Here is a 27,584-nt window from a genome sequence, read left to right as displayed (position 1 = left end):
CGTAATCACGCAATCACGTCACCAACCAGGAAGTGAGCAAAGAGGAGGAACAGGAGAATCACAACAGAGCTACTACATCTTTGACAGCTCTGTTTTGTGCCGCTGAAACACGCTGTTTGTCTGTTGTTACCGTTAACTGACATGTCGCGAAAACCCAAAGATGAATTCTACCGTTTTTTTTCCGTTAGCGACCCACGCACACACGAGAAGGGGTACACCGAGTACAAAGTGACAGCGAGGGTTGGTTTACTCTTTTTCTCTTTCTCTTTCTCATACAGTGTGTGATCTCTCTTCTGTGTTAACATCATTTACTTATGGTTTGCCTTCGTGTTTTGTTTCTCTTAAGTGCGTAACACATGCATTGTTTCGTGTGTTGTACTATTGTGCTCTTTGCTCAGTTACATCAATCAGAAGTAACTTTGTGTTGTTATTCGATTATAACACAATGGAGTCACATCAGTGTTAGTCATAAAAAAACAAAGGCTCTGCAGCTAGCTCAGTCAGACTGATAAGTACACAATGGGCCTGTTATTTGAGGCAGTGGTGCACAGTGAGCACTCAAGTGAAGCAAAGCGAACTTGTGATTCAGTTCATGAGCTCCAGCACCCCCATGACCACACTAATAACCCGTGGTCTACACAGGCATGCACACAAAATATAACTGGATAATGTCTTTATAGATGTAAGCCTCCATCACTCTCCCTTAGATGTAGCTGCCTTACTTCTCTGTTCTGTTAATCTTTTTCAAAACATGATGTCACCCATAATTTCGTAAGAATGTCCTCTGATTTGTGCGAAGATGCTAAAAGCTGACCTGACATTTAATGTTAAACATGTATTTGATGACACAATCTGTCCTCTCGTCTCTGTGGTTTGTAGTTTGTGTCCAAGCGTCATCCAGAAGATGTGAAGGAGGTGGTGGTGTGGAGGAGGTTCTCGGAGCTGAAGAAGCTCCATGGGGAGCTGGCTTACACTCACAGGAACCTGTTCAGAAGACAGGAGGAGTTTCCATCTTTTCCCCGCTCACAAGTCTTTGGTATAATAGGCAAAGAGTCTGATACATTGTAGATACACCCAGTTACAGCGTAGTCACCAAGAGCTACGATCACGGATTAATTGCGTTGTTTGATGTGCTGCAGAAGGTAGACAAAAATACCTCAAAATATCAGAGGTTGTAATTCACCTCAACTTTTTTAAAAAAAAGATAAGATAAAACTTTTTATATCAAGAGAAAATTGCTGTGCAGGAGTAGCAATACAAAGTGAGAAGAGTGCAAATATAAAAAATCTGAGATAACAATAAGGTGCAAATCCACAAATATATAAATATATACAACACGCTTAGGCTTTAGTTTGTAGCTGTTCTATGCAAGTAGCCTGTTGAGTGTCTTTCAGTCATTTTTGGTGGCGATCTACTTGTTCCAGTGTGCCTGTTTTTAGCATCTCTCTTCACTCTTGTGACACTTCCCCTCGGCCTGTTGCACTATTTTTCAGTGGTTACAGATTCAGAATTGCAAAGGCAGCAGCACAGTTGAGTCATATGCACAGTTGAGTCATATGCCAATGGACTGTCACCACTTAGATTGACTTTGAAGCTGCCATGCTGCATTGCTTGAATGCACAAAGGCAAACTACTTTGGCAAAGAGTAACAGTGGCTCTAAACCATCACAATGTTGAGCTGATGGGATATATGTTAAACAAAACTGTAAGCTACAGCCTGAAAATTGACAAGCAATTTCAATAAACACATCTAAAAGTCTCCCCAAAATCCAGCACTGTTAGGTTGACCAGCTGGGTTTCCATTTCTGCTGTTTGTTTCTGTCATTTTTTCCTAGCATTGTCGTATTATATTGTCTGTCTCTGTTTCAGGAAGGTTTGATGAGGCTGTGATTGAAGAGAGGAGAAATGCTGCAGAGGCCATGCTTCTATTTGCCACCAGCATACCTGCTCTCTATAATAGCCCACAGCTCAAGGACTTCTTCAGAGTAAGACATATTTGCATATACACATATAGACAGTGAGACAGATATGAAAGAGCCATGCACATCTGCACACAGGAAAACATGCCAGACCTGGAATAATAATATTACTGGACTCCTTGCTCTCCTTGCTCTCCTTGCTCTCCTTCTACCCCACAACACCTTTCTCAGGGTGGTGAGGTCACAAGGCCTCTGGAGGCCACCCCTCTGTCCACTGCAGCGTCTCTTCCTCCCCCTCTCATCCCCCTCCCCAAGCGGAGGGACTCAGACTGTGAACCTGCCGAAGAAGAGGAGGGAAGGGAAGCTCCCACTTTACCCCAAGACCTGGGCACCAACCTGGGCTTAGAGGTGGGAGAACCGGAGGTGGCGGCTGAGGCTTACAGCGAGATGGGAGGCTCCCCCAGAGAAGAACAAGAACAAGAGGAGCTTAGCGATACAGAACTGGATGACAGAGGTATGACAGGGACAAAAAAAAAAATCTTCCAAAAATTCACACTGGTGTGCACCTTTATTTTATTATTAATCATGTTTTTACCTTTTGGTCCACGTTTCCACCTCCAGTTCCATCTCTCGACCTGTGCCCAGCCAGAAACTACCAATCACAAGAGTCCCAGGAAGAATTTGATTCACTGTTTGACTCTGTGGCAGAAGAGCAAGTCCCATCCCTGAAAGAGGATGGTCCACCTCCTCTGACTGATAATGACTTGGCTGTCTTTGATCCCTGCTATAAACAAGGTGACAATAAATGTGAATGGATACACATGAAACAATAACAAATTTGTCTTAATCTAATTGCAACCTGTTTTTGGTGATGTTGTCAAAAATGTTTGCGTCTTGTGCAGATTCTTTTTACTTCTGACCCTCCTGCCAACGTACCTGAGTCTAAATCTGATATGCAAATGTAAAACTGATAATATTGAGGCTTCTCTTCTGTTGTACTGCTGTGTTTCCACTTTGTGAAAATAGGTCTGTACTGTACAGGCTGAGTGGCTTTGTGAAGTTATGTTGAGCTAACACTTGCACATTATGACATTATGAAATAAGTTAATACATGGAATTTGCTCTGAACTGATGTGCTTTCATGGTGTTTGGTTGATAATTGTATTATGTTGTAAGTAAGTGTTTGAAGTAGTAAGAAAAATACATAACTAATGAATGGCAGCTCGGTGGTATAAATATAATTATTACAACCCTTAGAACTTGCTGGTGTGTTCGCTGCTGCGCTCTGATTCAGAGCAAGTCTTGGCAGAGCAAAGCTGAGCCGCCCTTGCTAAAGAGATGTCTGATAGTGAGCTCAGTGCCTCTTGAGATAGTGTGGCTGAGTGGTCCAAGGTGCTGCAATATGATTCATTTTCTTCAGGGGTGTGGGTTCAAATCCCACTCCTGACATAGGAAAATATTTAGCTATAGTGTGCTTTTTGAATCATGCTGCTGTCAAGAAATCATGTCATGTCTAAGTAGGGCTACAACTAGCAGATATTGTCATTAGTAATAAACCTCCTGATTATTTTCTCGCCAAATGTATTATTAATCTAGCTTTAAAACTCCCAGACCCCAAGTTGACTACTTCATGGTGTTTGTGTTGTTCCAGATAAATCCAATTCCTCCAGCGACCACTCAGAGTTGTTCTCTCTGCCGCCTGCCAGTCTGGATGGAGGGGATGCGGGTTACCTAAACCAAGCTGGCACTGAGCTAACGGCTGCGATGGAGTTGGAGAAGGAGGGAGAATTTGGTTCTGCCATTCGTAGATACAGGACGGCGGTGGATATACTGATCACTGGAGTGCAGGGTGAGAAGATGTATGAAGGGATCGAAGGAGATGGGTTGGTGGAAAAGGGGAGAGGATGGAACGAGGAGGGATGTGGTAAAGTCTTTAGCTCAGTGATAGTCAGGTAATGCTCCCAAAATAATAATCACACACATGCTAAGGAAAAGGAAAATGGTAAACTTAGTGATGAATAAAAAGTGTGCAGTGGTGTGCACCTGCAAGCACTCTCATTTTTGGGGTTATTCACAATCTTGCATGTGAGTCCTATTTCAATATGGCATTTTACCTGAATGCACTCTATCATGCCCATTCCTGCATGAATCATGAGCCAGCTTTGTTGCTATAGTGACAGACCATCTACTCACTTGCGAAAACTGCAAATTGCGTGACCGTGCTCCATGTGCAAATAAGCTAGTACATCAGCACAAATGATACTGTGCATTTAACTGTGATATCTTGTTTACCACATTTACTCTGCACTACATATTCTGATGTGCTGCTCACACGCTTCCACGCTGACAGATGCATTACACACAGCTGATACACACGTACGCACAGAGGTAAACGGACACCGCACAGCAGAGCGTGTGTGCCATGTCAGCATGTGACCTCATCGTAAAATCAACACTGCTATTTTGTCCTCGTATTTACTGTCCTGTTTTAGCAAGGGTAAACTGTGTGTTGCTCTGCCATGACTCTGCTAGATCACTAATGGATGACTTATTCAGTCTTCTTCAGTGTTGTGTCTGGCAGTGTGGTGTATGGGTAGCGTGGCCGAGCGGTCTAAGGCGCTGGATTAAGGCTCCAGTCTCTTCGGGGGCGTGGGTTCGAATCCCACCGCTGCCAATAAGCTTTTCAGCTGGTGTTCCCTCTGAATAGCTGGATCATATCTGTATGGAATGGATTTAATCTGAGTCATATCAGCAATCATATTTGTGTCTGAAGACTGTCAGTTATGCAGTATTTAATATCCAGAAGTGTTAAGAGTCAAAGGCAACTGTCTGTGCATGAGATACTCGAAGATATTTTGCCTTTCATCCAAAATTCGTCTTCATTTCTCATCTAATCACATTCTCGAAAAGACGCAGAGGTTTTGAGTGCTGGAGTCAGCTTATTTTTTTCCTCCTAGTAAACAATATTGATCCTCATTTTCTTTCCTGTGAGACTGAACTCTGTCTTCTTACTTTGCAGCATGGCTGAGTGGCTTAAGGGGCTGGATTTAGGCTGCAGTGTAGTATGGGGTGTGGGTTTGACTCCCATTGTATCTGTGGAAGACAGAAAAGCAAAAAATTATGTAAACCTGAAGACCTCTACAAACAAACTGCTTCAGAAACTTGCTTCAGAAGCTTCATACATCCCTGAAAAGTTTTTACTGTGATAAGCCATTTTACGTGCACATAACAATCGATCACATAGGAGGCGGGGGATAAATTTGACAGTTTCCAGTTGTCATCAGCACTAATTGACCATCCTGATTGTGCACAGTGAGGGGTTAGAGGGTTTTAGAGATATGCAGTCAAAACTGTCTGGCAGGGCCACTGAAAATGAACGTCACAAATAATATTATAAATTACTGATACTAATGAAAGGGCTTTTTTTTTTTCTTTTTTTTTTACAAATTGCTTCTTTGAGAAATAAGCTCGATTATGTAAAGGACAACACTTTAAAATGATATTGCCGCATGGTGCAGTGCCTGCTTAACCAGTTTACCTTGCTTTCTCAGTTGTCAGAAAAAGAAGAATCTTATTTTATGTGTTAATCAAACAGAAACTTAACTGTGCAACGTCTAGGGTATGGAGGACAAAAAATGACTTAAGTATCAATAAATGAATAAATAAATGTATAAATAAAAATAGGAATAAATAATTAAACATGGGAATGAATGTAAAATACAAATAAATGAAAAAGAAATACTGAAATCAATACAGATATAAATAAATGCATTAATAAGTATTAAATAATAAATAAATAAAAGTTGATAATTAAAAAAGACATAAATAAATATAGTAAATTTATTCCTAACTTTTTGTACAACTGCATAAATATATTTTTACATTTCTGTCTTTGCATGTTGAGGCAGAAGGTCCTAACCTCTGCATTTATTTCTTGATTTATTCCTTTATTTATATTCCATATTCTTTTATGTAGTTGTCTCTGTATCTGTATTATTTCAGTATTTATTTATTTATTCTTGTATTTAAAAAAAAATAAAAATTGATCGATTGATACTTAGTTATATTTCATCCTCCATACCAGTGTGCTGTCTACAGCTAACTGAGTCAAGCAGAGATTTAAGTGAACGTCACAGACTAACACAAGTATGTGTGTTATCTGCTGCTGTGTTATCATGTGACAATCTTGTAATAGGTTATCTGGGGTCATTTTGTGCCCAGTGTTTTCTTCTTTTACACAGTCCAGATCTATTCTTGGAAATATTGACCCATCTTTCACCATCTGTTATGCAACAGTAATATGAGCAGAGTCATGAGGTAGCGTGGCCGAGCGGTCTAAGGCGCTGGATTAAGGCTCCAGTCTCTTCGGGGGCGTGGGTTCGAATCCCACCGCTGCCAGTAATCTCTTGCAGCTCAAATATCCTCAGTAGACTGCTCTCTTTTTTAGCACTGCTGTTTAAACAGTTAGATAAGGTAACGTAATCATCTCCCTGTTTATGTGTCTGTCTGCCCTCTCAGGAGACCCAGATCCGATACGCAAGGAGTCTGTGATGAGGAGGACAGCCCAGTATCTGAAGCATACTGAGATGTTGGTTGACAAGCACTCCTCGCCCACACACACTCTCACACCTACACACACAAACACACAGGATCCTTAGTAGCACATGCACATTTTTGTATACACTATTCACACATGAAGACTGATCAAAGACAAACAAGCTCAGGGTTGTGACATACATAGGCACACACATACATTTCACACACACACACACACACACACACACACACACACACACACACACACACACACACACACTACCATACACTCTTGATAAAGGTTCACATAAGCATACTTACACAAATGCAAAGTTACATACAGTATGTTGACACATAGTGAGAACACAGAACTCAGAAATACATTCAGGCACTACCAGCACACCACACACATACATGAACACACACTCCTGAGGTACACACTACACTGCAGACTGCTGCTTTAGCTGCCTTTGTGTAGTAAAAAAAAACTGATTTACTAAATCTAAAGTAACTGCAAACATCATGCATTAATGGATAAATAATCCATCTCTCTCTTTCTCATTTGATTTTTACCTTCTTTTTACAATGTTTCCTTGTTAAATACAGTAATGTGTGTGTATATCAGTAATTTGCATTTTGCACAATGTTTTGTTAATAAATATGATTTTAACTTAAGTCAATATGATATCTGTGGGGTTTTTTTGTTAAAGCTTAAAAGAAGCAGGTAGTTTGCTGCAACCAACACTGTTTGGTAAGACTTCCTAACTGCAGCTTTTGGATTACATAATCAGGTGGTCAAAATAAATCACTCAGCTTATATCAACAATAAATGCATAAAATTTGCTCTTTAGGAACCGCAGGTACATTTCTGTTTATAAGTGGCAAAAACGTCCGATTTGAGCTGGTATAGGCAGCCTTATACCCTTTCAGTATACTGTGATGATGCATTTGAGTATGTAGTGGTGCTTTTTTCTTTCAAGGGTATTTTTTGGCATGCTGTATTGATAGTGAGAGAGACAGAGATATATTAAAGGAGAGAAAAAGGGGAGGACCTGCAGCAAAGGGCCCTGGGCCAGACTAGAACAGCGGACTCAAGCTGCAGTAAGGACTCAGCCTTAGTGGTATACACTCTACCCAGTGAACTAAGCAGTACTTTAAACGGTGTCATCATTACAGAGCAGTCTGTCAGTAGTCAAGTACACAGTGGTTGCTCAACAGAATCATTAAATTCTCTTAAAGGTTTGCAGTTGCGCAGCAGTACCTCTGAGGGGCGCTGTTAGCTATTAGATCGTATCAATTATACTAGTGCAGAAACTCCTCATTCCCCTTGTTCTCCAGCTATAAATCTGCTAAATCTTGCATTTGTTTTTCTCAGAGTAGCAATTATGACAGCAAAGCAGCAGTTTAGCTTTGCACTCACTAAAATAAGCTGCAGGATCGTTGAGGAAACTAGAACTTACCCTGTGGATGAACTCTCCTGTCTTCAGCTACAATGATCAAATGGAAACACCTGCTACTAATTCTGTTTTTTTCTCATGGTAAATAACCTGTGTGTACACCCTTTCAGTGCCGTCAGGTAGACTGTTAAAGAGGTGATGTACATATTCATAACTTACTTTAGGAAAATAATATCACTAGTATCTGTAACTGAGCTGCTGCCATCTGGTAATCGTTCACCAGTCTGTTTGTATGCAAATTTACACTTGTGCTACTTTACCTCCCCAATTCTCTGTCTTCTGGTTAAAGATGCATCAGAATTGTAGGAGTTTCACATTTTTAAATAAAATTGCAAAGAATTAGACCAATGTCCCTTTTAAGCTTAAGTTTAAGTATTTTTATCCAAACAGTAAAGGAGAAGGGATTGATTGAGAGAAAAAAGAGGAGGAAGTGGGATGCAAAAGAGAAGAGAAAGAGGAAAGAGATCAGCACCATACAGCCCAATCCCTTCTCTGGAGAGGATAGAGGGATGGAGGGAGAACTGGAAGGACAAACAGATGGAGAGGCGACAAAAAAGGGAGGCCGGCGAGAGGAAAAAGGCTACCCTTTTTCTCACCAGATGAGCAAAAGAGGGGTTGCGGGGAGCGAGAGATAACAGAGAGGGACGGAGGAGAGGAAAAAAGAAGGGACGTGATTAGAGGATAAGCAGAGATCATCCCTCCATTGTTAAAGGGATAGAAAAACTGACCCTCCCTCTTCCTCTATTTTCATCCTCCCGTACCTCTTTTTTTTTTTGCATGCTTTGTTTTGAGCATTGTGGGGAGCTTGAAGAGGATGGAGTGATGGCAGAGGAAGCGAGAGATAACATTGCTCCATCCTGTTATATATCCCTCTTTCCCTCTCATCTCTCCACCTCTCTACCTTTCTGTCCATCTCTCCCTCTTTCTAGTGCTGCACCTGTGAAATGCAGAGGATGTGAGATAGAGAGGAAGATGGAGAGACAAAGAGATGGATGGAGGGAGGGAGGGATGAAATCAGAGGGGGGTGGGGGGGGTAGAGCCTCGCAACATTAGCATGCTGAGAGTGTCAGCACTCTCCTCTTTTTCTCTCCCTCCATCCCCATCCCTCTTTCCATCCCTCCCTCTGTCTCTTTCTCCTCACTGGTCACTGCAATTATACCATCAAAACACTCCAGCCTGAGAGCATAATAGCTTCCCCCTGTGTGTGTGTGTGTGTGTGTGTGTGTGTGTGTATAAGAGAGCGAATGTGTGTTGTCATGAGAGATCAAAAGAAAGAGATGTGTGTGTGTATTTGTGCATAATTCAGTGCCATGCATGGTGCATTACATGTGCATGTATGACATGAAGGGCAGCTGTCGATGTGTGTGAGTGTGAATGCCAAAAACTGGATTTGCAGCATGTGTGGGTGCACATGAGTGTGTGTGTGTGTGTGTGTGTGTGTGTGTGTGTGTGTGTGTGTGTGTGTGTGTGTGTAAGTATCTATTGAGTCCTACCGGCTAGAAAAACTGCTTCTCCAACCTCTGACCAAACACACTCTTAAACGTACGCTAAGAGACCCACTTTACATGCGTGTGTCTAGTGAGTTTCTATTTACACACACATACACACACATGCTCACACACTAATGGATGCACACAGGCATACAGTCATGGCTTCGAGACACAAACCGTTATGACCTACATGCCCAGTGGGTCATCATTAAGCCAAATAGCACACTCTGACACCTTCGGCTGTCCGCACACACACGCACTCTCTCCCTGTTTTTGTTTTTGTTCCCTCAACTTCCTCTATCCCTCTCCCCTTCCGCCCTGCGTCTCTTCCTTTTTCTCTCATTCTCTAACACACACGTACACACACACACACACACAATCCCCCCTCTATGAGCTTGTTATCCCTCTCTGTCCGTTCGTTTCTCTCTGTCACCTTGCCCTGAGCTATTTGAGTACACTTCTGTCTCTCCCTCGCACTCCCATCCCTCTCACACACACATAAACACACTCATTCTCTTTCTGTCTATCTGTCTCACCCGTATGCTCTGTTCCAACCTGTCTCTCTCTTCCTGCTACTGTCAGTCTTGACGTATGTTGTGTGTCTCTCAGTGTCTGGCTCAGTTTCACTCAGGGGCCTGATTGTGCGGTATCACCAAGAGCATCTGAATACATCTGCACACAAGTAAGTCAATCAACACCTAATACAGTTTACAGAAAATGAATAGAGCTGTATACAATATTCAGAGCATATCTATGATTCACAGTCTGACTCAGGTTGTCTGCACAACATAGAGATGGCCTAGCTGGCTAGCAGTTAATGGTGTTAACTCCATAAACAGTGCTAACAACAGTGCTGGTGGGGACCATCAGCCCACTCTCATTCCGAACTCATTGCTGCTTTGTCTGTGATCTGTGTGTTAGGTATCAACACACAAAGGCACCTTTCAAGCCTAAGGCAGGGAGAGCAGCAAGGAAGACACCCCGGGAACAGAGCAGAGCAGCATCATTGACTAACAGAAATGATATGAGTCAGACACAGCATGAAAAGGAGGAGCTGGGGTGGAGGCAGGTTGCAAATTGGTTTGCAGAGGAAGCGGCAACAGTAGACAGGCCGAACAACATAATGTATGGAGCTGGAAAGTCCCTATAGGGTGGGCATGAGGGGAGGTGGATGGGTCCAACAAACCTTTGATTTACACCCAGGAACTGGCTGTTTACTTCCCATGTGAATGTTGAGCCAAACTATGACTATAAAGTTGTGTTCTGTAGTCTCATTCATCCACTTGTTAGCGACCGCCTTTCTAGAGATACATAGAAGCTTCAAAGTTTATGAGTGGGGTAGGCCTATTTACTGACGTATTTTATGTCGTAGAACAAAATGTGATAACCTCTTAAGATTGCGTTAACCACAAACAACTGACTTTGAAAGAGGGAACCATAAGTGGTAAAACGCTAACACATTTCTGGGTTTTTGGACTGATTCAGACTTTATCAATACTCTGAATGTTGTATACAGCTTCTTTCGTACACACACAAAGTTCAGTTTACATGTCACAAGGTTTACACAGCCTGTTAAAACAGTTGTGTATATCTGTTTTGCCTCCGGAGGGATCTTTCCAGTGTTTGGGAAAATGATGTCGTCAGGATTATTTCAGATTGGGCTTGAGACACAGTATTGTCAGCAGACAACATGTATTGCAAACTTTGGGTAAGGGGTTTGAAGTAAGAAGGCAAGAAGGACGCAATGAAAGATGCCATTGAGTTGCATTGTGGGAAATGGAGGATCCAGTGTTTCCTGTAGTGCTTGACCATTTTGGCTGTTCTCTTTTAAAAATCTGTCTCTTGTGAGTCTCCCCAATTCATGGAAGGGAACCACTAAAATATAATAAACTGAGCAATATTTGATTTTGCTTTCGGCCTTGTGGGGGCAACAAAACAGTTATGGCTAATGTGTTAGCCATAAAATTTACGTCTGTCACCTTTGTGTTAGCAAGCAAATTTACACATCCATAGCTGAGAGGAACTACATTCTCTGTGGCTTCATTGCTATGAGTGACCCCCTTCACATTGCACACAGCCATTTGACCCATAGCTAATATAAGTATATTGATTAACACAGCTATAATTAGGTCTCTATACCTTACATTGTCCCTCGCTTTATAGTATTGCTCTGACTTGTTTGCTGTTTCCTCTTTATTATGGCTGACTCTCCCCTGCATCTCTCTGCTCCCTGCTTTTTATATCCTCCCTCCCCCTCCCTCTCATTCCATCTTTCTCTCCCCATCACTCTCCCCCTGTAAGTAAATCAATGAACATACACTTTATGCCATCTATTGATTCTTTCATATCTATCTGTCCTCACCCCCTCCTGTTCTTGCCCTCTCTATTTCTCTCAGTTTTTCACTCTACACTCCCCCCACATCCTTTCTTCTCACCCTTTTCGGTCTCCCCTTTGAATTTATAATCTCTCTCCCCCCCCCCTCTTTCTCTTTCTCTCTCTCTCTCACCCCAACAGTCCCCTTCTCTTTATATCTCTCGCTCTGGGACGTCCTATTTATATGGCTGGCACCTTCACGCTTGTACTGAAGTGTGTGTATGAGTGAGAGAGAGTGTTTGATGTTGGTCTAAGTGGTTAACATAATATGAGCCCTCAGAGAGATGGTGTTCCCGCACTCACACACACACACACACACACACACACACACACACAATTTTAGGCTTTTTGGTAGGCTTTTCTGTGAACAATTTGTGCTTTTTAGTATTCTCTAGCTTGTGCAGCAGATCCATGTATTATCTATCAATTGCATTCTCCCACTCTGCCACTCTGTCCAGCACACACACACACATACACACACACACACACACACACACACAAACACAGACACAAACACACACACACACACACACACACCTTTGTGGCTCGACCGCCTTCCTAGAATGACAAAACCCGGTATTATCTTTTGTTATTTATTATTGCAGATGGAGCCATCATTTCATGACCTCGCCGTCTCTCGCCCTCCTCCCTCTGAATATGTTTTTATTTATTCAGACCTCTCTCACTTTCTCTCTTTCCTGTCCTTTCCTCCACTCTGCATGTTTATGTTTATTCAGACACATCTCCCTCTTTTTCTCTCCATCTCTACCCCCTTTCTCTCCCTCTGTACCCATGTGTCCACCTTTTGTTACCAGCCTCGTTTCCATAACAACTGCGACCTTTCAGTCAGTGCCTAACCATTTTTAATCAGAAGTAGAGAAAGACAGAAATGAGATGAGACAGAGAGAAAGGGAGGTGGAGTGAGTTTGGAAGGGGAAGGTTACTCAGGTGATGCATTTGATGGAAGATAAAAGAAATGATTTTCCAAAAAAAAAAAGAGATAATAATAAGGAGGTCTGAATAAAGTTAGGAATGGAAACTGGCTCTGGGCTCCTGGGGAGACCTTGTGAGCACTTTGGAGGCTGGCTCTGAAGGGCAACATTCCCAGCAACAGGTGGCAAAGTGTTGCTCAAGGTCAAGCATCAACATTATTGTTTTCCTTGAAACTGGTTGATTTAAGCAAAAAGGTTGAAGTAAATCATCAAAGACAGTTCAAATCGGACTTCACTAAAATTGATAAAGGCTGTGATGAACGGGGTATTTTTCCTGTGTTGCGTTAAAACATGGTCCATTTACTGCTGTTTACCTTCAGTCATTATGGGGTTGACTCCAAGACTGGTTTTATTTCAATACTGTGATATCTTGAAATAATGTAAGCATAGAATAGCTACCTATATTTTTGCTCAGGAGGTTTTCACCAGGAGCCGAATTATCCGCAGACGTCTCCTTCCCTCCAAAACAAACTGACCAGGTGATTAAAACCGATAAAAACACTGAATAAAGCAGTTTCACAATACAAATCAGTGTTTCTTCCACCCTGTTTGGCACATCACAGATGGCCTGCTTGCCCAGCACCTGGTAATGTGTGCTCACTTATTTTTTCTGCTAACTTAAAGCGTGCTCGCCTTATTTCTGAACCAGATGTTGGTGAGCCAACATTGGTGAGCCGACCTTTAAATTAAGTATTACTTTTGGCTTACATAGTTCTGCAGTAACTCTTTAGTGCCTTAATTCTGGATTTGTTTTGTTTGTGCTGAGTCAAATTAGGGATGTATTGTCAGTTCTGTGTTAGTTTCTGTGCCTGGTTTCATAGAAAATACTTGTGATGAGATAAAACTGTTAATGAATGACCTGACTTTCATTGGTGAACATAACCTTACAGTACATGAGAACATGCTGCTAAAAGTCTGTCACCTCACTGTTGTAATGCAGCAGAAGCTCTACAGACTTTGTTTGGCTTTAGAAAGGCTGCTCAGTCTCGGTCAACTTCCCATCTCCATAGCCTACCTGTGGGTGTGTCTGTGTGGGGAACAAGTAGCCATCTGCAACAAACTGTTGCTATCATGACTTATCAAAAATGCATTAATCTGAAATCAGTTAGCGTTACTTCTGACTATTTAAACCAGCATCTCTAGTGTGTGTGTGTGTGTGTGTACTGGGGGTCATGCCAACATGGGAGGGACCGGACCGTCAAGTGGCCAGCTCTCGAGCCCTCCCGCCCACCGCGCGCCACTCCACTCGGGAGCAGCGCGTGAGGATGATGCCAGCCAGAGATAGATGGGTTGGCGAGGGAGGAAAAAAACCCTGCACAGTGACACAACTCGAGTAAAGAGGAGGCGGTGGATGAGTGAGAGTAAAACTGCGAGAGTTACGGAACAAAGGACAAATAAAGAGCAGAGGGGAACAGGAAATAGCCGGAAACTCGCTGCTGGCTGGTTCTTTTTCTGCCCGCACCGATGTCCGAGGCCCGCCCGGTGCCAGCTGAAGACAGTCGACCGAGGCAGAGCGCACAGGAACGGCCACTGGAGTGGGAAGCGTCGGGGAGCGGACACCGCTGGAGCTCCTCTCTGTGACTGAGAGTGAGTAAAATTTTTAAACTTCACACGCAACATAATGTTTGACATTTTCCACGGTGAACAAGCTACGAGGGTCAGTGTCTGTTCTACTGCTCTCTGTGTGTGTTTGTTTTTTCTCTTTCATACTGCGACATTATAGTCCACCGCTGCCAATTAGTCACAGGACGCACCGCGGACGCGCGCACACATAAACTGACAGCTCGTGCGTCAGAATGGCCAAAGCGGATTCCTCTCGCGTGGCAAAACCGGCAGATGTTGCCACGCGGAGGCTTCAAACATAAGCTTCAAACATTATATAAATTATTCAAAGTGGCGTTATTTCCACCTGCACAGATAGATAGATAGATAGATAGATAGATAGATAGATAGATAGATAGATAGATAGATAGGTATGGGCAACATACATTAAATTAAATATTTTAAAATAATTTCAAAAATAATTTTAAACAAAGTGGTAGATAAGCCCAGACAAATAGCTCACCCATATAATGCTAATGGAATTTATTTGAAAACCATACATATTAGATATTGTTTAAACACACAGAGTCTACCTACTGATATTTAGCTTTCCCTTTATAATACAGTTAGACCACAAATATATATTTTTTAATCAGTGTGAACTGCTTGGATGCAAATAGGCCTGAGGGCCTAATAATTGGGGTAACCTGTTGGCTTGTGTGTTTTTCTTGTGTATTACAACATGCTATCAACACATACACCCACATTAGAATCTCTAAATATACTTTACATAATACCAGTGACTTGTGTGTGCTTTATTTAGTGTGAATTCCCTCTCTTGTCAGTTTTCCCAGTGCCAGCCACAGCAGTCCAAGAGTACCATTCTTAAGTCTAATCTAGTGGTTAATAGCTTTCATTTTCATTGCTCAGTGTTCATATTTTGCGCAGCTTTCCGCTGGCTTTGAAAAGCTAATCTGTCCCTGATATAAGCGCATTGGCTGGTTTGCCATCTGGGCTGTATTATAGTAGAGAGGACAGGGCATTTGAATAATTGATATTTAGCTATTTATAGTAGGATTATTCTCTTCATGTTGCACAGGGGACCTATGCACTGGTCTATCTATCTATCTATCTATCTATCTATCTATCTATCTATCTATCTATCTATCTATCTGTGGTCTAATCATTTTTAATTCCAGCTACTGACAATCAAGTAGCTCAGTCGGCTTAAAATTTAAAATACTGTCTGTGTTCACATTTCGTCTGTCTACTACACCTCTTTTAGTCTGTCCTTACATCTGTCCATTTATCATCCATCCATCTTTCTGTTCGGTGAGCGGTAGTGTATCCATCTGAAGTGGATTAGGGGTGTTATCAATGCTAAGTAGGACTGCTGTTCACACACACTCTTGCATATGCACACACACACACACACACACACACACACACACACATACATGCTGCTCTCACTCTATTTCACTCCCCAAGGACCATTGACCATTGTCAGCCCTCTCTCAAGCCTCTTTCGCTTTTGTGTGAATGTGTGTGTGTGTGTGTGTGTGTGTGTGTGTGTGTGAGTGTGTTTGACGGTAAACACTCTGATCAAACAGTGCTTAACAAGCTGCCTGCACTGATAACAGAGAGAGGAGAGGAAGAGAGGATGAGAGAGAGATAGAGAGGAAGGAAAAAGGGGAGAGGGGTGTCGGGACGGAGAGGTTACATACTAAAAAAAAAAAAAAAAAGGAATGGGGATGTGTGTTTTTGATCTTGATTAAATAGTGAAATGTGCTGTTATTCATAAGCCCAGCATTCGCTTTTTGGTTTTATAAGCTTTTCCAGGTATTGTATGGAGGCCGCTTAGAAGTACCCACTGTCAGTATTTTAATTACCCACATTTCCCAGCGATAGAAAAAGACATTTTCCAGCAAAAATACTCTGCAGTATTTTAGCACAAGATCATCATCCGTACACAGCTGTCTCCCGCCATTTTGTCACATTTTTTTTTTGTTTATGACATTTGCACTTTCTTAGACAGCACACAGTTGAGAGAAACAGGAAAGATAGTTGGAAGAGAGGTAGCTGATATGTGACAAAGATCATCAGCCAGATGTTAACCTACTGCAACACCAGCAACTAGCCTGGTAGCCGGTCTGTTGACACCCTCTCTCTCTGTTTTCCATTGGATTTTGGTCATTCTGTAAAGTGCTGTTCCTCCTATGTTAAAAAAAAGGCATGGAGGTGGATATTGACCCTTTGAATAACTGTTTGGACCACTTGGGAATTCATCTACTCTGTGCTTTGCTAAATTCTTCAACACTGTTACAATGTGTGCTTCTATTTTGCAGCTCTATGCAAGGACATTTGCAGCTCATTGTTATTACAAGTGGAAGTGGCTGTGTGCTGTGATCGGCCGGTGACCTGTTTAGCTATCCAGGTAAGCAGAAGTCCTCTTTGGCAGCACCTATGGCAATAAGCTGTAATTGGGGGTGTGTTTTTGGATCTCACTTCCCAGAGATCAAAGCAGTGTCGCCAGTGTGATGTCATTCTTTTGGCAGTTGGCACCTGACCATTGTAACAGCTTACATGCATCGCTATAGCAGAGAACGGAAAAAACAATATTCTACTTCCCACACAAATTGAAGAGGCAGTTGGTTGCGTTAGCTCCGCCTACCCCCTCTGGCAGACCAACCACTGCTGAGTGATAAACGTGTCACTAACTGCGCCACTCGTGATTTTTTCAGAGGGTTGGTCACTACTGTTACCTCATTCAGCAGTAGATAATGACTTAACAGGCATTCATTTAAATGAAAATCTTTAAGGTTATTACTTGAATGCAGAAAAGTGACCCGTGTGGGTATCATTTGATTATTATTGCTCATGTATTTATATCAAAGCAGCATTTTGCTGTTGCTTAAGGTGGAGCTTAAACTGTTTTCTACAGGGCTGCAACTAATGGTTATTTTCATTCTAGATTAGTCTGATGATTTGTTTTATTAATAGATTGATTGTTTGGTTTGTAAAAATCAGTGATTAAACAATCCAGTTTAATCACTGATTAAAAAACAATCATTCTTTTTTTCTCCTTCCTCATCTGTCTCTCTCTGCAGTGATGGATTCCCCCACAGATCTTTTCAATGACTCTGCTCCCCAGATGCACGCATTTGCTCCCACTCAGGGCTCTACAGATCTCCCCGGAGTTCATCCTCAGCCCAGTGCAGGCCGCCCTCCTCCTGCCTTCAGACCTCCTGGCTTCCCCCTCATCCACCACCTCCTCCAGCCGGGAGGAGCCCCCAGGAGGATTGGAGGGCAACTCAACACAAACCTGGGCACACACAGACACCTGGAGGACAGAAATTTGGAGGAAGACAGGGGAGAGAGGGATGGACAAGTGGAGCAAGGGATGGATGGAGCAGAGGAAGGAGTAATGGAGGGAGAGGACAGCTTGTTGGGGGTTAAGAAGAGGCACAGTGATGCCGCCCTCGCGGCTGAGTGGAGTCAGGACGTCTTAAAAGTGAAGAGGATGAAGCTGGAGAGCCGGCCAAGAGATGGAGAGGCAGAGGAGGGAGGGAGGAGGCGCGAGGGAGGTAGGGAGGGGAAGAGAAGAGAGAGGGAGGAGCTGAAAGAACAGCTGGAGGAGGCAAGAGAGAGACTGCAGGCCCTGCAGGAGAAAGTATGGAGGGCTTTTGGAGAAAAGCACATGGCAGAGGAGGAGAAGAAAAGGAGGTGCAGAAACAGAGGAGAAGGAGGAGAAGGAGATGCTGGGATGATGGAGGAGGAGGACATTGCAGAAGGGATGTATGATGAAGAGGACATTGACGGTGGAGAGATGGAAAAGGAAACTTTCTCTCTTCTTTCCGTTTCCCCTTTTGACAACTTCCACAAACAGAGAGAGGAGAGGCAAAAAGACAGAGAGGGGAGGACGGAGAGAGGGAGAGGTGGAGGGTTGCACCTGGAGGGTGTGATGGAGGGAGCGGGGTTGTGGTTGGATTGTGGAGGGCTGGTCAGAGGAGACTGGCATGGAGGGATAGAAGATGAAGGGGAGGAGGGAGGGCAGAAGTTTGCTCAGGCTCTGAAGCTGGAGTTGGGCAGCGCTGTTGCTCGAGTCATTGACCGAGTTCTCCGCCTTTACACCGAGATGACAGATGTCACTCCCTCCTCTCCTCCTGCTGCCATCTCTTTCCTCCCTGCAGACACGGGGAATGATGACGGGAGGGAGAGGGGAGTGTGGATGGGACTTTTAACGAGAGGAAGAGGGGAGGAAAAATTAAGAGGTAAGGATGAGAAGACAGGAAGGCAGGATGGAGAAAGAGAAAAAGAGCTCCAAAAGAGGAGCACCATGCCTCCTGGACAGCCTCATCGCACTGAACCATCAGATCTGGCAATGCCATTGGCTGTTCAGAGGTCACCTGACATACGAAAAGCCCACCCACTCCTCGGCCCACCTCTCTCTACTCACCTGAATCCCTCTCATCCGAGCCTCTCCCTCCATCACCCCTCTCTACCTCGCCCTCCTCCTCTTTCTCATCCTCCCCTCATGCCTCCAGCATCACAACCCAAAGACCTCTCCTCCACCTTCCATCCATCCTCCTCCTCCTCTTCCTCTTCCTCATCTTCCTTCCCTGCGCCTCCCCCTCCCCCTCCTCCACCTCCTCCCCCTCTCCCTCTCCCCCTTCTCCACTACTCCATGCAGCAGCTCTTCTCTCGCTCCCTTCACCACCCTCAGCTCCCCCACCTCCCCCCGTCCCGCAAGGACTATTTGAACTCCGACCCTTTCTTGGAGTTCTCGTCTCACCCCTCATCTCACCCCTCTTTCCCACCGCTCCCCTTGCTCGGTCACCTGGACGCCTCCCTTGCACGCCACGCTCATGGAGGCAGGGAGAGAGGGATGAGGGGAGATGGGGGGATGAGGGGAGGAGGCGGGATGGATGGAGGAGAGCTCTTCCTGACTGCTGGGGGAATATCCTTTTTTTCCAGTAAGGGGGGAGGAATGAGGGAGCGATGTGTGTTTGTTCATGAGTGTGTGAAAAAGGACGTATGTGTATCTCCTTAACTGGCCTCATGTATACACCCAGGAAGGCTTGTCTCCCTGCCATCTGAAGAAAGCCAAGCTCATGTTCTTCTACACACGGTATCCCAGCTCCAATACACTCAAGACTTACTTCCCTGATGTCAAGGTGTGTGTACCCCATCGCAGTGCTGGATCAAGGTTTCTTTAAACTATAATAAAAGTCGGATAATGACATAGCAGCCAAAATTCATCTTCATTCAACATCTGCAATGTAACAAGTAATTATAGCTAAGTAATAAAAGCACAATATTTCCCTCTGAAAAAAAAAATAGTGCATCAAATTTAAATACTTAGGTAAAGTACCTTGAATTGTGCAAATATACTTAGCTACTTTCCACCTCTGGTTGTATGTGAGGCACAATTTTAAACTTAAATACAACACTAATATAAAAATACTCAATACCTCTTTGAAAAACCACTGCAAACAGAAAAGAAAGTCCTAGGTACATGAAAATTTGCACACAGTTCTGGTACAGAAAAGTCACTGAACACACACCCACAGTCACGTGGTGGGTTTGTTGCATGGAGAATGTTGTATCAGCCACAGGTTAAAGATCAGTTGATTTATTTAGCCTATGTGCAGTAGGCTATTGGGTTGCAAATCTGATTGTAGATCTTTTTTTAAATTCTTTATGGTACTTTCACTACTGTCAAATGTATAATTAATGGAGATCGTATCCTTTTCAACAGAAAGACACAGAAAGACACTGAATGCTAGCCTGCTAATAAATACAGCGAAATATAATGTAATTGGTACATTTTCTATTTTCTTACATTTCCCCATGCCTGTCTTCAATTCACTGCCAGGCAGCATCTCTCATGCGGGGCAGTTTGTATTTTTCAGAGCCAGTATCATAGATTTTATGGCATGTTAAACACAATGACAATCAATCTCTCCTCCACACATACTTCTTTCACCACAGTTGAACTTCCGAAGATGTAATTTTGCCACCGGAAGCAAACTTATACATATACCCTTCTACTTGCACTGATTGGAAATGAGGATGAGGTGAAATGTGTCAGAGCTATTTTAATTCATGAGTGAGTGTAGCTTGAATTTAGTAATGGTTTTTCAAGGTGCAAGCTGTGGTTGTGAACACAACCTACCTACTGTATATAGTTTTTTGTCATTACAATTATTGGTATTAGTAGGACTGGGAAGAGTTCCTGTTCATATGAAAACATCTTGGCCCATACGGGGATCGAACCCGCGACCTTGGCGTTATTAGCACCACGCTCTAACCAACTGAGCTAACAGGCCATGGTTATGTATGAGTCACGTGGCCATCAGATCGGAAGTCATCGTGATGTTAGCCTTTCATATTATTGTATTTGTTTATGGGCAACCCTTCCACAAGCAATTTTGGGAATTTTTAAAAAGCAATAGATTGAAGTGAAGGAAATATTCCAGTCAGATAATTTAGCTTGAACTGACTGAGCTCTAAACTGGAGTCAGAGCAGGGATTGCTTTGATGAAATGTTTGGGGTTGTTTTACAACAGTCTTAATAGCTGTTAGAAACTATTGGAAATACAATTATTCATAATAATTGTATTGGAAATACAATTATTATGAATAATCAAAGACAAATGACAATATTTTGACTCTGACAGGCAAAATCAAAGGTCATATTCACATAAAATTTGTGTTTGGAAAAAAATATGTAATTTGTGTTTGAATATCTGTTAATACCCATACATCTGTAATAATAATCAGCAGATCAAGTGCAGTCCAAGGTGGAGTTTACAAATAAAGAAAGAAATGTTGTTCTCATGTATTATTATGATATTAATTAGTGAATATTAACATTTTCCATTATGAAGCATCAAACAATTTCTCTCTTTCTCTGAGCTACTGGCTTTTAAAACTCTCTTTGAAGTCAAGTGTTTTTATATAATTATTAATGCCAAACGAAATCATCTAATAAGCACCCCTCTCTCGCTGTCCTCACCTGCTCACTTCCTGTCCTGCTGTTTTCCTGTCCGCTGTCTAGTTTAACCGCTGCGTGACCTCCCAGATGATTAAATGGTTCAGCAACTTCAGAGAGTTCTTCTATATCCAGATGGAGCGCTTTGCACGACAGGCTGTCCGCGAGGCTCTCACCCGGTTGGTTTGAGTTGGCACTGGTTCACGTCAAACTCATTTGCTGCAAAACTTCCATTGTTTGACTGGGTTTAGGAGCTTGCATGTTGGCACTGGGCTTTTACATTAGCTGACACTTTGTCTGATTTATGCATCAGATACTGTGCATATGCTGTCCTACACATTTGGTAATTTGTAGAGAGAAAGAATTACAAAAACCAGAGTGACAAAACTTTGTTGTATCATGCTGCAGGCTTTCCTGTTTTGTGCAACAGTGTGAAGCGCCATCGCTTCCTCTCTGACAGTCATGCAGTTGTCCTATTATCAGCCAAGCAAAGAGATGCTTGTGGCAAAGAGATTACAGATCACATTTTATATTCATGAGTTATATTAAATGTGAATTTCCATCAGTTCCCACCACTACTCCTATTTATGACAATTTAATTATCAGTGTTGGGTCTGGTTTACAACTGTTAGTGTAAGTGTATATGAAATTGATATTTTGGTTTAAGTGGTCAACATTCGCCATAGTGCATGCATTGAACACCCTCAGGAATTAAATAGGAATTAAATAACTAGGACTTAAATTCCACTACTAATAATACTAGTTGAATAATACATTCAATATTTTAAATATTAATATATTTTTTTGTGCAATCCAGGGATGGTGCACCTCGTCTGGGCAGAGAGAGTCAGCTGCGAGTGGGCCGTGACACAGAGCTTTACCGCATACTGAACATGCACTACAATAAAAGTAACGTCTACCAGGTAAGGGGAGTGTGTCAGTATGCAGCATGGTTATAGTCCTTGGGTGGATGCTTTAATACCGTATAGCTCTGTCAGTGTGGGGAGAGTGTGACTGGGTACCTTGAATCTGATTTGCTCCAAGTTTTATTTAATGGCAGTATGTCATTTTCCGTAAACACAAGGACACCCCAAGGTATTTATTTTATAATGTATGAAATAATATGTGAACAGGATGTACATCACAAACTCTAACTGCTGTCTATAATGACACAGCCTTGGTTTATCCAATAAAGAATGACTTGTGCTGTCTGGGATGTTATATTTTCACCATAGCTCACAAGCTGATGTCAGGGAAAGACAAGATGAAAGAAGGGCCAATCAATTTTTATTTTTAACTTACTACCGTGAGAGTTTCTGTCCACATACATACAGTGTTTTCCTGCTTATTTTAGTCTTTTCATTAAATGGAATGGAAACTAAAGCTGTGTTGAATTCATCCTCCTCAGGCTTAGTTGTCTTAAATCATCACTATTAAAGAGTTAAACCTTGTTTAAATGTGCTTGATGTATGAATGTCTTTTAACTGCTGTGATATAAAAAGCCCATTTATGGTAGTCTCTGCACAGGCATGTGTGAAAATGTAGTAGCTATTGCATGCACCTGTTAATGTTAGGGTGCACACTGTGCAAATGATGGAGCAGGAACTGTGTTTTTGTTCTCACTAATGATACTTGATAGTGTTTCCAGATGTACACTCTTTTGTGTCATATGTTGAGTGCACTGTGCACTTAGACTTTCTTGTTTACCTGATACACGATGAATGTGTAATATCGGATCTACTTAATGGGCGCCAGATGTAAGTCAAAAGTGCACTGGCCCGTACGGGGATCGAACCCGCGACCTTGGCGTTATTAGCACCACGCTCTAACCAACTGAGCTAACCGGCCATGTTTGATATCCCACTATAGCCGCCTACTGCCGAATTATTATTCAAGCAGACGTTGTATGTTGACAATCCATAAGCACTACTGAAATCTGAAATAGGCTACAGACTGAAATGAATCAAGTAATTCAGACACTGAGAATTGAACTCTCCCATCAGCCAAAGTAAGGATTTTTGTCATTCATTCATTATCATCATTTGATGGATAACCCCTCCATTGCTAGTTTTAACATACTCAAACAAATATGAATGTAAAATAAATAATATATTAAATACATAATTAAATTAATGATAATAATAGGAGCAAAGTAGTGGTAAAAATCTTATATGAATGTGCTAGTAATATCCAATATACCAAGGATTTTTGTGATAAATCATTATCAATAATCACGACGTATGGTTCGTATTGATTGATGGTTTCTTCATAGCTAGCATTAACACTCTTATGAGTCATTTATTAGAGGAAATATGCATGTAATAGTAATGAAAACGACAACTATAATAGAAATAATTATCTTATTGTTATTAAAATTTCCATAAAGGTGAACATTGTAAATCACAACATTTGCCTTGACGTTTCTATTGAGTCTATTCAAGAGACCACTTATAGTACCGAAGTCGGAGGATGTTTTCCTTTCATGATGATGGTGGTACTTGGATGATGAGTGTTCAACTTACCTGTCATGATTTCACTGCAAAATCTTCCTGGCCCGTACGGGGATCGAACCCGCGACCTTGGCGTTATTAGCACCACGCTCTAACCAACTGAGCTAACCGGCCACATGTGGGAAGAAATTTGAAGACATTTTAACCCCGACTAAATATGAAGTAGACCAGTGGCAGTAACACTAAATCACCTCTGCCGTGTGACGTCATACAGCTCATTATGAGATTCCAAAAATACAGTTGTTAGGGTCTGTGCTCACCCATACAGGTGTTAGGAGTTTACTGGCTGATTACACCTCTGCTCAGGCTGAAACTGTGAGCTGAGCTCCACATATTCTGACATGTCGTACACCAGGATGAGCACAGGTGTAATTAATAACCTTAATTATGCCCACGCTCCATTAACAGTTCCAGGGCCCAAGTATTATGCATGCTTTTTCACATGACATGGCTTTCGGTGACGCTTAATGGAATAGAGCACTCATTAACGTTATTCTTCTTCTATCTTCTTGCTACAATATCCTATCACGTAAGGTCACCAGATTCCACGCACGGATAAGAAATTGTATCTAACAGGAGTAAAGGGGTTATATCAATGAGGTGCAGTCTGTATAGTCCCAGAGAGATCCAATCAGTGAAATTGTGAAAACATCTGCGTGGGTGCACTGTAGGTGTGAAAGGACTTTAATAACAATGATGCTAAAATTCTGAACAGCCATCATAACATGCGTTGTCATCTGCTTCCTATTGAGGTTATAGAACCATTCACTGCCCTGTAAATCTTGTTAAAATAAACAGAAGTACAGTAGCTTGTATGAGATAAAATAATAGGATAATTTTAGTCTTGCAAGATTAGATATATAATTGTGTCCAGAATTTTAAAGCCCTACATCTGTAGACCTTGAAGTATTTATCCTTTGACGTCCATATTTGTGTCTGCAGGTCCCAGAGAGGTTTATCGAGGTATCAGAAGTGGCTCTGAGGGAGTTTTACTCAGCCATCTGGACTGGGAGAGACAGCGACCCCTGCTGGAAGAAAGGAATCTATAAAATCATTTGTAAGCTTGACAGTCCTGTACCAGATGCCTTCAGACTGCCAGGTTGTCCTGTTGGCTGATGATTGATCCACATGTATAAGAATAAATGCATAAACACACAGACTCACTAAAAGAAAGGGTATTGTGTTAAAGCATTCACAAACTGTGAGAACTGGTGTGAAGGAATCCATTCAGTTCTGCAATTCATTCATAATGCATTCATTCTGAGACAAAAAAAAGATAATTTTAGATGATAGAAGTATTTTGTTTGACAGTGTGTGCAGGGAAAGACACACAGACGCTTAAATGAACAGACACTCACAGAGTGAATGGTATTCTGACATCCTCAGTGCTGTGATAAGAGTCTTGTGACTGCACTTATCGAGGAACGTGACCATACCATTGAATTAAAACGGACAGAGCAGGAATTCCCTTTCCCAACATTCTTCACCAGTCAGCTGACTTGTGAAATCACAGTGCTGCTACACTGGATTGACAAAAACTGTCGTGAAAATAAAAGTTGCTGCAGGCACAGAGCTGGGATAGACTGATGGACTGGATTTAATAACAACTTCACGGAAATATGCATACTTGTTGTGCATTATGTGTTACCATGAGACCACACATCATTCATTCACTTGAAAAGATAATATGCATTCCTTGGCAGTCCCTTGCAAATGATTGCAATTCAGAAAAAATGCCATACTATGCATCCCCTCAGTAGTCAAATGTACCGCTGATATCTGTTTACCGAGCATGGGCACTGCACAAATATACGTTTCAGATACTTGCAGACAAAGAATCCACATACCAAATTTTCTTAGATTAGATGCCCTACTTTCCTCATTGTCACTTTAACTGTGAGCAGAGCGCACTGTTCCTACAAAGAAAAAAATCCAGCTTCCTGATAAATATTGTTTAAAAAGCAGTAATATTGCTCTGTATTTGTTGGTAATTTTGCACAAGCAGCACCCAACTATCACCCAAACATTTACCCACTGCTCTCCCTCAGGGGGTGTTCACAGTTTTACATTAGAGCCTTGTCAAAACGTTGAATCTGACTGTTTGCTAGAAACTCACTGTAATCGCTGCCTTGTGTGTGTAGGCTTCCCTGCAGGGTCACAAGTACCTTTTTGTTCAGTGTGCCCTGCAGCTTTTACAGTTTCTCCATAGCTGCAGGGATGCTTTCCTCTTTCTTTTGTTTGCTTGTTTGTTTGCCCCACCAACACAAAGCTGTCATGTATCCAGCAGAGAAATCAATCTTGGGAATCTTTAAAGAAAACATGAGGACCAATCATAACTACTGTCACCTAATATATTGCTGTTGTTTGAGAGAAATTTAAGGGCAGTGGTTGATTTATTTTTGCCTGTATTTCCATCTCTTTGTTCAATAAGGAATTATTATAGCTTTTGTACATGATGGCACAATGTAATCAAAATGTAAAGTTCTGCCAAGAGGGACATTATATTGAATTTAAAATAGTAAAATTAATGTTTTGTTGTTTCCTTGCTGTACTCTTATTGTTGAAATATTCACTTCTGTTTTTGTATTTCTTTAACGTGATGTTAAACTAAATAGGCCAGCTGCACAGTTAGTATATATCGACATTTGTTTCCTGGAAGTATTGCGGAAACTTTCACTCTATCTACTGTATATCATGACTCTGACCCAGAGGGGACTTCTGTTCATCAAAGTGTTGCTCCAGATGAAGCCTCCTCTGGCTTAATCACACCTCTGTGAGACCGAGCCCGTGTGTGAACTATTCGTGACGTGTTTTCAGGTGCATGTTTCCTATATTTGCATTACATTTTGTATCGTAATCTCTTCTGTTTCTCTCACGGCTCTTATCGGTCTCTCTTTTATATTGTACATATTCTTTAGATCTGTGCCTCATTCGGACTTTGGTGAATTTTGGTGTTTAAACTTATCAGTGAATTAAAGTGATACCAGGCTTGTGTTGTGATGTCTGGATTCACACCGCACACACGAAACACACACACACTCTCTCTCCTGGTAGCCAGCACTAATACCATCATACTTTAAGCCTTTAATCTAACAACACTACCGCACTAAAACACACACATACACACATTCTCACTAACACTAATGCTTGGATGATGGCTTTGTAAGAGGCTCAGCCCTGGACTAAGTCTAGCCACCTGAGACAGCAACGCGCACACACACACACACACACACACACACACACACACACAGTTTCTCTGGTATGCTAGCTATGTATCTAAACCACAGTCCTGCAGCCTGTTTTTGACTAACAAGCTGGACAACGGCTCTTGTCACAGTGAACCTGGTTAAACCTAGACACATGCTCCACACATATTAGCTTTAGTTTGGCATTTTGAAGGAAGGCATTGGTGTCAAGACACAGAATATAAATGCAAACATTCCCCAACTAACTTATTGTTGACTGTCAACACTTGAGAATAAACCAGGTCAGATTTTAGCCATCAAAATCAACAACACGTTCTTGCTATTATTAGCTGGTCTCTATTTATTTTATAATAAAATCTTTCTGACACCAGCTTTATCATACTGCTGTGACTGATGCTGAAGCTTTAATGGCTTCTTTGAGTATCATTTTGCCATCTCTTTGTGTGCTTCCCCTTCGGACAAATCAATTGCCTGTGGAATCAGGAAAGCACCACAACAAGAACGCGCTCACAGTTTTCACAGAACTCCTCAAAGCACAAAACATCTATAGAAGTCTTCAGTGGC

At 42.1% G+C, this 27,584-nt stretch overlaps 2 protein-coding genes and 5 non-coding genes across 7 annotated transcripts; 4 read left to right on the top strand and 3 right to left on the bottom strand.

The window, feature by feature from the left end:
• The first annotated feature begins 26 nt into the window (after nt 1-26).
• Nucleotides 27-7,120, top strand: snx15 (sorting nexin 15). The gene is made up of 7 exons (XM_050067984.1): nt 27-240; nt 880-1,036; nt 1,870-1,985; nt 2,151-2,433; nt 2,541-2,714; nt 3,571-3,768; nt 6,438-7,120. The coding sequence occupies exons 1-7, from the start codon at nt 142-144 to the stop codon at nt 6,575-6,577; spliced, it is 1,167 nt and encodes a 388-aa protein (XP_049923941.1). The 5' UTR covers nt 27-141; the 3' UTR covers nt 6,578-7,120.
• On the top strand, nt 4,512-4,593 carry trnal-aag (transfer RNA leucine (anticodon AAG)). Its single transcript has one exon. It is a non-coding gene; the product is annotated as a tRNA-Leu (tRNA).
• trnal-aag (transfer RNA leucine (anticodon AAG)) lies at nt 6,236-6,317 on the top strand. The gene has a single exon. It is a non-coding gene; the product is annotated as a tRNA-Leu (tRNA).
• Nucleotides 7,121-13,917: 6,797 nt separating the features above from the next.
• Nucleotides 13,918-26,802, top strand: prox3 (prospero homeobox 3). Its single transcript, XM_050068005.1, has 7 exons — nt 13,918-14,355; nt 16,656-16,744; nt 17,418-19,268; nt 19,378-19,484; nt 21,371-21,483; nt 22,122-22,227; nt 24,757-26,802. The coding sequence occupies exons 3-7, from the start codon at nt 17,420-17,422 to the stop codon at nt 24,928-24,930; spliced, it is 2,349 nt and encodes a 782-aa protein (XP_049923962.1). The 5' UTR covers nt 13,918-14,355; nt 16,656-16,744; nt 17,418-17,419; the 3' UTR covers nt 24,931-26,802.
• trnai-aau (transfer RNA isoleucine (anticodon AAU)) lies at nt 20,566-20,639 on the bottom strand. Its single transcript has one exon. It is a non-coding gene; the product is annotated as a tRNA-Ile (tRNA).
• Nucleotides 23,079-23,152, bottom strand: trnai-aau (transfer RNA isoleucine (anticodon AAU)). Its single transcript has one exon. It is a non-coding gene; the product is annotated as a tRNA-Ile (tRNA).
• On the bottom strand, nt 23,855-23,928 carry trnai-aau (transfer RNA isoleucine (anticodon AAU)). The gene has a single exon. It is a non-coding gene; the product is annotated as a tRNA-Ile (tRNA).
• Nucleotides 26,803-27,584: the final 782 nt, after the last annotated feature.

Source organism: Epinephelus moara, chromosome 17 (assembly GCF_006386435.1).
Source record: "Epinephelus moara isolate mb chromosome 17, YSFRI_EMoa_1.0, whole genome shotgun sequence".
NCBI classification, from domain to species: domain Eukaryota; kingdom Metazoa; phylum Chordata; class Actinopteri; order Perciformes; family Serranidae; genus Epinephelus; species Epinephelus moara.
Note: the sequence above shows the minus strand (reverse complement) of the source record. Positions and strands in the feature narration are given on the sequence as shown.

Coding starts and splice junctions, on each gene's coding strand:
- snx15 (XM_050067984.1), top strand. CDS start 142: ATGTCGCGAAAACCCAAAGATGAATTCTACCGTTTTTTTTCCGTTAGC. Junction 2,434..2,540: donor TACAGAACTGGATGACAGAG/GTATGACAGGGA, acceptor TTCCACCTCCAG/TTCCATCTCTCGACCTGTGC. Junction 3,769..6,437: donor ACTGATCACTGGAGTGCAGG/GTGAGAAGATGT, acceptor CTGCCCTCTCAG/GAGACCCAGATCCGATACGC.
- prox3 (XM_050068005.1), top strand. CDS start 17,420: ATGGATTCCCCCACAGATCTTTTCAATGACTCTGCTCCCCAGATGCAC. Junction 19,485..21,370: donor CTTACTTCCCTGATGTCAAG/GTGTGTGTACCC, acceptor TCCGCTGTCTAG/TTTAACCGCTGCGTGACCTC. Junction 21,484..22,121: donor GTCCGCGAGGCTCTCACCCG/GTTGGTTTGAGT, acceptor TGTGCAATCCAG/GGATGGTGCACCTCGTCTGG.